General features: G+C 36.8%; 1 protein-coding gene across 1 annotated transcript; it reads right to left on the minus strand.

The window, feature by feature from the left end:
* Positions 1-4,732: 4,732 nt before the first annotated feature.
* Positions 4,733-5,696, minus strand: LOC108595202 (juvenile hormone acid O-methyltransferase). The gene is made up of 2 exons (XM_017980392.1): positions 5,042-5,696; positions 4,733-4,977 (listed from the first exon to the last, which is right to left on the minus strand). The coding sequence occupies exons 1-2, from the start codon at positions 5,694-5,696 to the stop codon at positions 4,733-4,735; spliced, it is 900 nt and encodes a 299-aa protein (XP_017835881.1).
* Between the last annotated feature and the right edge of the window lie 8,540 nt (positions 5,697-14,236).

Raw genomic sequence — 14,236 nt, forward strand, 5'->3', positions numbered from 1 at the left:
GTTATTAACTTTTGAAATTAGCAGATTAAATCGTATTCTTATTGTAATCATTTACAATAGGCGTTGTAATCAATTGAATTGAACCTAGACAAGCAACAAGAAGGTGGTATACAATTGAGAGCTAACTAGGATCCTACAGCTTGAGGCTTGTCCGTGAGATCGTACACGTTCGTTTGTATTTTAAGCCACTGTGCACAGTTCTTATTCATCAAGCATTGGCCATGCTTCCCAGCACAACAGTCGTTTTTAGCCAACTTGGAAAACAAATTTACTATGTACACTTAATGTCTAGACAAAGCCTCCAATTACCTTATCCGATTACATAAAGATTTTCGCTGCAAAGTGCTGCAGTCTCCACACTTCACCGTCCACTTTGGGCAACCCAACGACAACCCGTTGACCCGGCATGCCTTTCTCTTGAACAAGAAGCAGATGAAGGAAGCCCGCTGCTCGTATTACTGTTGTCCCAGCGGACCCATCTCACATCTTTGTCGCTGCTTGAGGTCGTCAAAAATGTTTCAAATTATTTTGGGCACAGCAAAAGGAAGACAGAAGTTCGTTCGCTCGTTCGTTCGTTTGTCAGTCAAGCACTTAAGTGGACTCGGCCAGTTTACGTATACGGATGCTTAATTGAAGTGCAATGCTGATCGCATAGTCCTTGCCATTTCCGGTATTGTTTTCCGTGCAGGTGTAAAGTTAAATCATAAAACGAAATTAAAATAAACTAAAGCCGTGCGGCAAGCAAACGTAATGAAGTGGCCAAAATAAAAAGGATTAACCCCCAGCCCCAACTGAGCTTCAATTCCAAGCCTTGTGCATAATTAGCTTTTTTTAATAATTTTTTTCTGGGAAAATTAGCTGAAAAATTCATGAGCTCGGCAAGCCAGCATATAATGTTGGATGCCACGCCTATGCTACGCTTACATAATGAAGAACGCTGGACATTTTGTCATATTGCAATATAATTTATTAAAATTCTTATTTACAGTGTCAGTGCCAAAGGACACTGTATGTATGTATGTATGTAGTATGTATGCATGTTTGTGTGTGTGTGTGTGTGTGTGTGCGCATGTTTGTCACTGGAGACTCGCTGACAAAGTAAAGAGCGAGACAGTTAGCCCAGGCAGTAGTGAGTGACTGTGGCCAAAAACAAAAGTGGCTCGTTAGTGTTGAATTTTTAATAAAAAGGTGCCTCAACTTGCTGCAAATTATAATATACGCGTATAATTTGCCGGTATGAGCAATTTTGTAGTAATTTTTGCGTTAATTGCCTCACTGTTTTCTAGTGATCATTAAATTGTGCAAGAACCAGACAAGTCCAGCCGGCCTCAAACCAAACTCAGTTTTTCCATACACCCTCAGTCTAAGATATAGCATTATAGCATATAAAAACTATTGGTACACACAAAACAAAAATAAGAGAGAGAGAGAGAGAGGCAAATGTGCATGAGCTTACATTCGTAAATGAACTTTGATCTCTTCCCTTACTTATGTTACTCTCTTGTTATCTCGTCAATTGAACTTCAGTAAACAAAAAATTAGCTGTTAAAATAAAACTATGGTTAGTACTCGACTCAGTTACTCAGACCAACAAATATGTTTTGATTAAAAATATTTCGACAAATTTTTATTTTATTTGATTATTTTTTTATTACCAATCATTTATTAGTTTATTAATTCAGGTAACTAATGATTATGTTCTTACAAAACAAATTAACATTATAGATATTGGTGTCAAACTGTCCGTCTGTCAGAGACTCAAAGACTAACTGTAAGAGGTGTAGGTGCTCCTGTTTGTAGTATGGTTTTTTTGTCCTCCCAATCCGTAGGGTGTTATATAAGTGTAATGATAAATGTGTATAGTTTGCTTTCTACTTTAGTTTTTTTTTATTTTTTGGCTTTTGAGTTGGCGTTTGTCGCTCTACTAAATGCAAGTTGTTTACTATTAATAATAATATTACTAAAATTGATAAGCTGTAGCACAATATTCTAGAAATAGCAAACAAAAGAATACTGAATTAAATTTAACTCACAATCAGGAAACAAAATTGAATGATGAACAAAAACGAAGGAACTTGTTCATTCAATTCGATGTGTGCACAACATTCATTGAAAATAATTTAAAATCATCCAATTCATTTCGATTAGTTCCAAATTTTATTAAACTTCATAATTCCCGCATAATGTTTTAAATATTTGTACTCATTAAAACACTGAGCAAAATTCGAAAATACTTGTAATTCGATTATTACTTCTAATTATAAAAAATTACCACTTTTCATTATTAGCCAAGTTAAACTTTCCATTTATTATTTAAAATTGGAGCATAATTTTATGATGACGGATAATAGCTACCCTGGTTGTTTTTTTTTAAGCCAACAGCCAAGCACGTTTCGGGCATATGTTCAAATTATATGGCCATGAGCTGAAGTCTCAATAGAAGTAAATTACTTAGGTATTCTCCTTAATAGTTCTTAGGTTTATCAAACGAAGGGATAAACAATTTGATGACACTTACACAACTAAATTACTTTATGCATCTCTTGTTCGTCCGATTCTGGAAATAGTCTAACTACCAGAATAGTATTTAGTCTGTTCAAAAAAAATTTGTATTATATGCTTAGCGAGGCTTTTATTGGCATCCAGGTGCTCATCTACCATGTTATATTAATAGAGTACTTTTAATTAATTCCCATCGTTAACTAACTACCGGATTATGTTAGGTGTCATGTTGATGATTAAATTAGGGGAAATTGACTCCTCATATTTGTTTTAATTTTTCAGTTCCTGCTGAGTACACTCGAAATTTTGTTCCTTTATCTCTTAACGTTTGCAGCACTAATTATTCTCTGCATGAGCCTCTTCGAGTAATCTCTGCTGATTACAAAAAACTTTATCCTGTTATCAATACAGAAGCCTCTGATTTTATTATTATTTTAACTTGTTTAACTATTAAGAATTAACACTAACTCAGACCTGATTGGGTTTTCCCCAATTCTTGCAACGAATGTTGGGTCTGTTTAACACTCCCAACCTATAAGCTTATCAAATTCGAAGAAAAACAAAAATTGATTTTTATATACTTTTAAATTTAGTTTTAATTTTTTTTGTAATCATTTTCTTTTACAGTCGACTGTTCATAGTTGACATTAAATAAAGAAATAAATAAATAATATAACACTGAGGTAAAGAGGGCATTTAAGTAAGCTTGGCCGAGCTAGTAATAGCACTTGTAGATAATGTCAGGCAGCAAGAAAGGAGAAAAATAATGCTTAAAATAAAACTATATATATACCCAGCATCCCCATCCCCACCCCCCACCATCTCATTCCGTCTCTCTCTCTCTCTCTCTCTCTCCTTGATTTACAGTTTTTAAATTGTTGCATATCAAATGAAAGCACAACAATTTGGGGAAATCGATTCGTCTTCCGAACTAAGGAAAATTAGCCAAACAAATGATGCAAAAGAGAAACCAAATGCCAAAAACAGGCAATTAAATCACTACCAAGCGAGCTAAGCCACATACTGCTCCCAGCCACCCATATAGCTCCCCTCAAAACAAAAAGCGCACGCAGCGAAGCAAACGGAAAATTCATTACAAACAAATTAACAAATAAATCAAATTTCAATACGAAAATTTGTTTGCGAAAACAATTTTGAGTGGGGTCTACAGATCCACTGAATGCCCTATGCCTAGCGCCCATTGCGCTTATGCTTAAATGACTGACAGCCGGCAAATCGTCGAAAACTTGCGTCTGAAGCTCTCCACTTGAGAGAATCATTTGTCTAAATTAATTCCTGTCGTTTACATTTGCCAGAGCAGAAACGGAAAATCAAAGATTAAGACAAACATTTACTACTTTTAACCCACCACCACCGATAACACGACTAAACCGAAACGTGAATAAAGCTCGCCAGCCTGCCAATTGCCTGCGTGAACTTCAGGCAGGCTCCCCAACGGCCTCACGCCTTCTACATGCTGTCGCCACCGCTTCCGCCGCCCCTTTACTTCAATTCGCCCCTGCCTTCATGATAAATGACATGATGCGCATTTGTTGGATCAACATTTTGCCGGCGTTAATAACTCATTTGAAAATTCCGCCAACAACTCACAAACACACAGACTTGTACATATATTTTTAGACCGAAAAACAATTAAAATTGTTGTTGTACCCAGCGCCAGCGACAGCACCAGGTAGCGAGCATAATTATAACTGCCAAATCCCATATACTACACCCAATATTAATATGAAAGCGTAGCCAAATATTTTTCAACCCTTTAATATAAGTATTTACCCACTGCCGCCTAAATGTCAACCTTTGCTTCTGGTGACTTTATTGGGAAGGCGAAAAAACCAGCGCAAATCCCGCGCATCTTTTCTAAAGTACTGGGTAAGCATGTGTGATTGAAGAATGCAAATTTTGATAGATTATGAAAATATTTGTCTAACGAGTAAAAGATACATTGTCTTCAGTGGGAGGGAGGGAAGCAACAGATTCTGTACGCACATTTAAACTTCGGATTTCAGCAGGACATTGATAGAAATAAGGTAAAAGATAAATCAGGAGTAGACGCTCTAATCAGTGAAAAAGAAAAGAAACCAAGCACCCACCCTATTAATACCTTCCCTTCAAAAACAAAAATATCTTTATTTTTTTAACGTTTATTCTATGATTACTAAATTAAACTAATTACTAAATTAAACTTAATATAGTACAATTAACCATAAACCTATTTAATGTTTTTGATACTCTTTATCGCAGAGTTAATATTAAGAGTAGTCCGAACGAAATCGGGAGACTTACGAGCGTAAGCAACAATCAGCTTGTAAGAGGAAATGAAGCGTTGCTCGTCTTCAGAGTTGCCACCCTCCTGTAGGTTCATTGAGATGACAATAGCAACGAAATCGTTCAAAAATTCCTCATGCATTTCTGAAGGAATCCGTTCCAAAAAAGGACAAATTGCTTTGACATTGTCTAGAAGAATTAACGAAAAAAAGTTAATCTTTGGAGTGTCTTAGTTTAAATGAAAAGAACCCACCTTTAAGCGTTCGCACACCCTCGTAGACGAAAACCTCGCTGCGCAGCTCGACATTGTGATAAGTAAAGCCAGCATCGCTGATCAGCTGACAAAACTTCTCGACAGGATCAGCGCTATAGTGCAGCGGTGATATATATTGATCCACATCCTGCATATAGCTAGACCACTTCGGATTGCTGTGGAGTCGCTTGTATACCTCATAGACAGGATTAGAGGCGAGAAACACCAGCAGACAGTCGCCACCCTCCGGACGCAAAAGCTCATAGATGTTGCCTAGGGCGACGCGCAGATTCTGCACCCAATGCAGACAATAGAAAGAGGTGACATGATCAAAACGTCCTTGAAGCTCAGCAGGCAGCTGTTGACAACCAATGTCCAGCACCCGGAACTTGGTGCGCTCATAGAGATGATAACACTTGTTGGCATAGCCCACCATTTTGCTAGAAATATCCGTGCCCACCAGCTGTGAATAGTCTTTGGGCAGCAATGGATGCACAAAGTCCATTAAAACATTGCCCGAGCCGGAACCAACGTCTAGCAGCGTATCCTGACCATCTGCGCGCCACTGCAGTATGTTTGCATACTCATCCAGAATGAGCTTGGCATCATGGCGCTGCACCTGGTTAGCGCGCTGATAGAGCGAGGCCTGATTCATAGCGATCACTGTTAACGGAAGCAGCCAACTCAGCAGCTTTTATATGGCACACGCAATGGGGATTTATTTTTGAAACACTCTCCATCTCAGACTCTCTCTCTCTCTCTCTCTTTTCATATACGTCGCTGTACTTGAACACAAAATTATTGAATATGTAAAGAGTTCAGAGATTAAACTGAAATTCTTCCCAGTGGGAAATCGCACAATGCGATGAGCACAATGCCAACCTTGTTCACTTTTTGTATCTTCGTTAGATCAGCGCCGAGCAGTTCAAGTTCTAGGTTAGGGCCTAGCTAATGCTTCCTCTCATATGCATATGTTAATTCTATTGAACTTGAGGCGCCAACACAGGCATGAAGTACACTTTTGTTTACAGTGTAGTAAAGCAAGAGGTTCAATTTTGAAATGAGTTCCAGAATAAGAATAATATATTTGTATTTTTGAGAGTGCATTGATCTTGAGTCTTGAGCGTCTTTAATGTCAGTTCAATGACCTACCTTAAGACATAAGATAGGAACACTCTCTGCTGAACTTACCAAAAAATGCTTCTATTTTTAACTTCCTGGAGCAGAAGTTCAGAATTTCGTTTTCATTTCACCCTAGTTGGTAACGTAAATTCATTAAAACATTCCATTTAGCTCCAAATTACATTTGTTTAATTGCGCGCTACACCCTTCAAAATATCATAATAAGATATGCCAAATATTTCACATATGACAGCAAAATATACGCTTTTGATGTAGCTCCCAAAAGTCGAAAAATGTCAGGCTCATATTTTGATTTTGCTTTCGTATGACATCAAAAAGGCTTTTTGGCATTCCGTGCGTGGCCTTAATGTGTGGGCGTCATGGCTGGCTAATTGCATTTGTCGCCAAAATAAAAAGTGAAAAGGGGTTTCTACATTAGTCAGTCTGAAGCGCTGGAGCTATTGGTAAAATCAATTAAGTCAACGGCACACAGATTAATTTGATTCGTTTGAGATAAGACATTAAACAATTGTTAGCGTATTCACTGTTATTCTTTATTATCTTCTAGTTGGCTGCGACCAAAGAACACAGCTAAAAGGCAAAGCAAACAAATGTTATAGTTTTATTTGAATTTTAATGGATTTGCAGACACTTGGCCGCCAGGCAAATTGAACTACCCTTCTTATATGGTAACACCTTAGCACAATGGTTTTCCTACCCAAGTGATGACGACGTCAAGTATACCCTGTATCATTTAAATATATAATATACAAATAAGAAGTCAGTAGCCAACAACTAAATAAATAAATAATTCTTACCGAACTCAACCCTGAGTATTATTTTCCTTGCTGGAGCTAGTTCCACTATAAGCTCTTGCGCTCCTTGCAATACACAGGGTATGAATGTAGTTGAGCCTTGTCTAACTGTTATTGTTGTAAGTAGCTCTGCGAACTTGCTTATTTAACGCATTGTTTTTGTTGTTGCGTCCAACGCAAGCTTGCATGTGTTTAAAAAACATTTTTGAGAAGTCATCGGCAAACACGAGGAATGGCCTCGCTAAAGGGTTAAGACAACGCTCTCACTCTCTCCCTCTCTCTACTAATAGATAGTTTGCTAAGAGTAAACGAGATTTTAATGTCCCATAAGGGAATTGCAACCACACTCATGTACACACAAACACACACATATGCAGATGTATACGAAGCATGAGTGTAAGCGAGGCAGCAATTGTTGAATTTAGAATACAAAGTAAACGGTGATTTGTTGTTATTGATTAGAACGGACTTTTCTTAGGGTAACCCAAAAGCAAAGACGGGATTTAGAGGGGTGCGAAGGGGAGAGGGAGATTTGGAAAGGGCTTTGGCTAGACAAACATGAAGTGCTCGCGTGTATCTTAAGACGCAGCCACAACTTGATGAGTATTTAAAAGTTTTTCATTGTGTATGTGTGTGTTTGATGAATATTTAATTAAGCATAAAAGGAAGAGATTTTGCCAAAGTGAACAACATCGTTGTGAAGGGTGCTTGAATGCTTTGCCTTGGGGGATGAGAAGAAAAAAATAAAATAAAACAAAATCAATTAACGTGCGCTTTGCTGGTCGCCGCTTGGTTTATTACTTTTCTTATGTATATAAATATTCTTAGTATAAAAGTAACATTTTACAAGGCGAAAATAATTAAATAGTAAGCAAAAGCAAGTGCCTTCCTCCTTATGCCGTTCCCCTCATGCCTAACCCTTTTTACCGCCATTTTTTTCTCCACAACTTTTTTGGCTGCTCATTAAAGTTGAAAGAGAAGGAAAGAGGCAAAAATAGCCAAAAGCGTGCGAATGTTGCTGGCGGTACGCGGCCTCAGCTAAAGTACACACATACACAGAAGCACACACACATACTTACATAATGCTTCTTATATTAAATTGTTTTCTTTTTGTTTTCGATTTGCTGGCGCTGCAAAATTAATTAAAAAATTACATGAATGAACGTAGCAGGATAATGAGCCCCTAAGCTGATTTTGGGATACCAAATATGCACTGCAAGTAACAGAAAAAATAAATATAAAGATGAAAAAACTGTCGAGCTGAATACACCACCCACCCCCTTATCATCGCCCAGGTATGCGCACAGCAAAAGAAAGCTGCAATTTTTTGTCGCTTTTTGTTTTTATTTAATATCGACGAAGCCAGTGAACAAAAGCGTAAGCGTGCTCGCAAAAAAACGTACTTTAACGTAACAAAATATTTTTATAAAATAAACAAATTTTTGTTTTACTTTTTCCTCTTTATTCGTGTATTTTTGGCTTGCTGTAAATTATTTTTAACCCACGTGGAGTGGAGGCAACAAGCAATGTAAGTTGTTGCTGTTACTTTTTATTTTATGCTTCGATTTCTTTGATAAAATATAAATTAGAATGTACGGTAGAAACATATTCAAGCGAAATTGTATAGTGGTGCTAAAGCACAAAAACACTATCAAAATTCAATTATAATTTGTGATTGTCTGTCTATTGTGCTTGTCCATCACTCCCCAGCCATTGCAAAGCTTTTGAAAACTTTAATTGAAAATCTCAAATTTATTTTCAAGTCAACGTCAGCAGAAAAAAAGCTGCAGCTAAAGTCGAGTTCGATTAAGATAAGCAGCAAGGCCTGGCCTGGCCTTGTCGAAGGTATCCTTTCCACAAGTAATTAATTATATTGCTCAACAACATATTGTTGCCAAGATTGTATATATAGAGTCTACAAGAAAGTTGGCCAGCTCAAATTGTAATGAGTTGGCATTTTGTGAAATTGTTTTAGACACAAGTTGTGGGGCCCCGCCCACAAAACCAAAGTGTCGCTTGTTGGCCATAAAGTAGCTGAAATGACATTAAAAAGGCAACACACACTTACGTACATCCATACGTGTGAAACGAGGCTTTCTTTGCTTGTGGACACACACACACATGAGACCCGAGATAAACCCCAAAAGACAAGCGCCCTTTTCTCAATCTATTTGCACCATACAATCTTATATTCCCCCGCACTGCCCCCTGCCAAGGCAATTAAAAATCTTCGCTTTGCTTTTCTCCTGGTGTTGATGTCATTTGGTCCTTTTCTGGTTATTTGTGTTCCTCTTGGCGCGCTCAACGGCAAAACTTGATTTTGTTTATTAAACATATTTTGCATAAAATTCACTTTATTTGCAGTTTATTTTATAAGAAAATTACAGGCGCCTTGCTTTTTAGGTATTTGGATAGTTTTACTGCCTTTGGGCCGCCACCTTTTGCCTGAATTATGTTTGATCACGTTTTTGTTAGACAGTTTATTTGCTGAGTATGAGAAAATGAGTTGGTATGTCCCAAATTAGATTCGTGTGCCTTTTATTGGTACGCAAGGCAAAGCTAAGTAATTTATTCCTGAAAAGCAAAAGCAGAGTAGGTAGTTGGCAGATAGTTTCATCACAAGCTCCAGCTTTGATGACCCTGATACTCTCTTGCAGTATGCAAGTATGAGCAACGAGGAGAGATGCCCACTCTCCTAATTTCGTGATTTAAAAAAAATTCATTTATATAATTAGCAGTCGACGTTATAAGAAAAATGTTACAAAAAGATAGTTAAAACAATTAATCGCAAAAATGAATACCCTTGACTAGAAAACGCACCCCGCAATCTATATTGAAAATTGAAAAGTGAATAATACCTTAGTTATTTATTCGATCTCTTTGGGATCGGTTGAGAACATGACAACATGACGTCTAATATTGTTGGCGCAACTTGTTTTTGCGATTTGCGGGGGAGGGGGGGAGGAAAGAAAAAAATAAAATATATATATACCTAATTTTATAGCGCCAGCTCTTATAGCTGCTGAGATTCTGTTGCTCATACATTTAGACAGAGAGACGGACGTACATGGCTTTAACGACTCAGTTTGTCTTGCTTATTACGAATATATATTCTTTATAGTATACGATTATTTCTCCCGGTACTATACATTTGTAAAACTTCATAATACCCTTTTCAATTTTTTATAAAATGTCAATATTTAGATATATATGTTCCTTAAAAAGTAAAAGAAACCAATTTATAATTGAATGTTGTGTTAGTTTTTAATAGTTAACTAAGGTTAATTTACAACATCACATTCCAAGACGAAAAAAATTAGTAGTACAAATATTGAGAGACAATGGGACAAAATTGCATTATAGGAGGCACCTCAATAAAAGGGCTATTATTATATGAATATAAGTGGATTTAAATTGAGAAAACTTACTCTTTCCCTCTCTGTTTTAATAGTCTTTCTTTAGCTTCCACGTTGTCGCTCACATGTAAAACTGGTACAAAATACAATAACCGTCCACATATCATCTAAATCGTACATGCACATAAGCAGTCGGAAAATATTTTAGATAAGAAGTCCACACCAAATCTATCAGAAATCCCCAGACAACCCCCAATTGTACCATTCATACGTAGAAAGTCCCATAAAAAAAAAAACAGTTCAATGATATAGAAAAGTAGATAACGCTATGACAAAAAAAAAATTTGCAAAACAGCAACAGGGCAAGAACGCACAAAATTCTTATTTTTGATATAAGCGGTGGGTGATGTGGTTGTTTGTGTTGGGATGAGTCGCATAGAAAGTCAGACAGAAATAAGAGAAGCGGAAAGGAGCGTGGCGAAAAATCAACTTTAAACTAAGCCGCAAAAGGCACTCGAATCGAGACTCAAAACTGAGGCGTCGTCAAGTGAATAATGGGCAAATCCGCAAAGTAAATATGACACACGCAAAATGGCATTTGACGATAAAATGTTAGCCCGTCAAGCGACAGTGTCAGCTGACTGAAAGGTGTGTTTTGACAAGTCAGCAAGGGGTAAATATCGATGATGATGATGATGGCGAGACCCCCCCTTGCTTAGCAGGCAAATGCTGCGTATACGTATCAATGAAAAAATTGCTCCGCTGGGCATACTTGTATTGGTTTAAGGGGATATTTATATGTATTCAATGAAGAGTGAGAAAATGCATAAACATTACATTTGTCTGCGGGTGTGTGGGTGGCACAAAGGGGTTAATGTGTGATTGCGATCCCTTTTTGACATTGAATCTTTATGCGCACAAGACATTGCGCCATTCGCTATGCATTAAAATTCAATAATCATAAAACACACAACACAAAAACAAATGGTTTCCAATTAACCCCCACCCCGTAGTGCCCAGCCCTTTCTGCCTAAAGGCCAAATACTCGCAATGAAATCACAGTCACAGCCAATAACCAGGAAGTTTCTGCCGCAGTAGCATCACACGCAATATTAACGTCACATAAATCTTGCCAACACTACTACTAAGTCGCTATTAAGTGAAATTGACCACATATTTTATCTTATACGCGCACGCACACAAATGCAGGCTTTTTGCACTTGTTCTGCTGCTCGGGTCACAAAAAATCCTAGAGAATATTAAAAGACTGCTCAGGCCTCAGACACAACTAATGAACTAATATTTGAAGAGAAAATCATCTGTTGAAAGAAAGCTTTAATGCTGATCGTAAATTTTATAAATATTAGGTATAAATTTTGTACAAATTAATTCAAGCTATTATATCTATGCGTCTTTGCTATTTTGAATGTGTATTAGCTAAGTACTTTTTTATTAATAAAAGTTCACCTTACTAAATTTGTTAATGTTAATAAAAATTTATATCGTTAGTTTATTTTTTCCACAATTTTATTATTTTTGTTTTTTGCTAATACAATTTCTGTGCATAAGAAATATTCAATTACCAGGGATGTATAGAAATGGTTTGTGTCTCGGATTTGGTATGACCAAATTCGCCTCAAGCTTACCATTTCACTATGGGCGATATTTTATTTTTGCAGCATATGCTCCAAATTTACGTTTGAAATTTGACATATATTTGTCAAGAAACTGTTTACACACTGAAAATAAAAAGTATTTTTTGACTTTGCATGCAATAATAACGGCTTTGGTTAAGTTTTTTCAATGTTTTTTAATGTACAACTAAAATATAATATATTTATAGTAAATATGTGAAAAAACAAAAACAAAACAATGCATAAAAAAATAATAAGGCAACAAAATGTAAGTTTACACATTCTTGACACTGTCAAGAAACTCTTTACACAAAATACTTTACATAAGTACTTAACAGGTTATTGTATAGAGATTAAAGCTAAATAGATATTTTAAACTAATTTTAATATTTAGTGTGCCCCCCCTTAGCATTAACAACCATATTTATGCGTTTATGCATTGAATTAATCAATTTCTGAAGGTCATATTCAGCCGGAATCTTTTGCCACTCTTCTAGCACAGCCTTTTTTAGCTCTGTGCGGTTTTTCGGCTGCCGTTTTGCCACTTTTTTCTTTAGATGGACCCACAAATTTTCAATGGGATTTATGTCCGGGCTCTGAGGAGGTGTGTCAATCACCTTTTGGCAATTGTATAGGAGCCAAGTACGGACATTGAGCTCCTTATGTTTGGGGTCATTATCTTGATAAAATTTGAATTTTGGCTTATTATCAACAATGAAGCCAAACTTCGCAGCGCTTTGCTTTAAATTAGCTTTGAGGATGGCGAGATATTGCTCAGCATTCATAGTGTTTTCTATGAAAGCAAGCTCTCCGACTCCCTTGCTGCTTATGCATCCCCAAATCATAACCGACAATTTTCCAAACTTTACGGTCGGGATGATGTTTTGAGAATGCAGCGCTGTTAACGGCTTGCGCCACACTCTGGTTGGCCCGTCGTTGTAATAGAGCATCATTTTTGTTTCGTCACAAAATATGACGTCATCCCAGTAACCAAGCGGCTTGCTGCTCATGCTAAGAGCAAATGTATAACGTTTTTCAACGTTAATTTTTGAAAGCAGAGGCTTTTTGCGCGCTACTCTTGAAGAGTATTTGTGCCGCATAATGCATTGCCGCACAGTTTCATGGGAAACAGTAATGCCACACACTTCCTCCAGCTCCTTAGCAAGCGTTCTGGTTGAGATTTGTGGATTTTCTCGAACCTTCCGCATTATAAGGCGATCTGCCCGCTTATCTATTTTCTTTTTGCGGCCACCGCCACACTTCGCTTCAAGTCTGCCTTCATTTTCGGCCCGATTTATTACATTATAAACAGTCTTTCGCGACACACTAAACATATTAACAAGTTCAGCAACTGATTTGCCCAATTGATGATTATAATAAATCAATTGGGTCACCTCAAAGGTCAATCTTGCTCCAGGCATATTAAATATTTACAAAATGCACTTTTTGACACGTGTTGAGCAAGATTTGGCAATTAAATGAAAAGAAATGCAATCATAGTGCACGCTGCAAAGCATAGGTAACGGATAAAGTACCGTTTATTCCTTCCAAAAAAGCGCATAAACAGGAATCAAAAACTAAAGTACGTGTGTAAACAAGTTTTCTTGACAGTGTCAAGAATGTGTAAACTTACATTTTGTTGCCTTATTATTTTTTATGCATTGTTTTGTTTTTGTTTTTTGCTAATACAATTTCTGTGCATAAGAAATATTCAATTACCAGGGATGTATAGAAATGGTTTGTGTCTCGGATTTGGTATGACCAAATTCGCCTCAAGCTTACCATTTCACTATGGGCGATATTTTATTTTTGCAGCATATGCTCCAAATTTACGTTTGAAATTTGACATATATGCTAAGAAGATCAATTTTGATCTTAATTTGAAATTGGACCACGCTTTTGAGCTAAAACTAAAAAGCCGTGCTGTCAAACTGTTGGTGTACGACATTTGTGGATGATACGTGCGGATTTTGGTGTTTACTGTTTTAAACTGTGCTGTAAAGTTTTTAGCGTTAAAAAGCATAGTACCATTTGCAGCTAGGTAAGATTTTTACTTATATTAACGTGAAACATATATATGTTGCTCCAGCCCTCTTATAGCTGATTTCTTGTTGGAATGTATTCAATTTTCGAAATAAAACCGAACGTCAAAGCTCACCAGTGAACTATAGTATGTTGTTAAAAACGCCAATTTGGCACCACTGCTTGGCAGTGGGTTCAATATATAATGAAAAATATATCAATTTAACATTTAGTTTGTTTTCGTTT

Source organism: Drosophila busckii, unplaced genomic scaffold (genome assembly GCF_011750605.1).
Source record: "Drosophila busckii strain San Diego stock center, stock number 13000-0081.31 unplaced genomic scaffold, ASM1175060v1 chrUn_07, whole genome shotgun sequence".
Taxonomy (NCBI): domain Eukaryota; kingdom Metazoa; phylum Arthropoda; class Insecta; order Diptera; family Drosophilidae; genus Drosophila; species Drosophila busckii.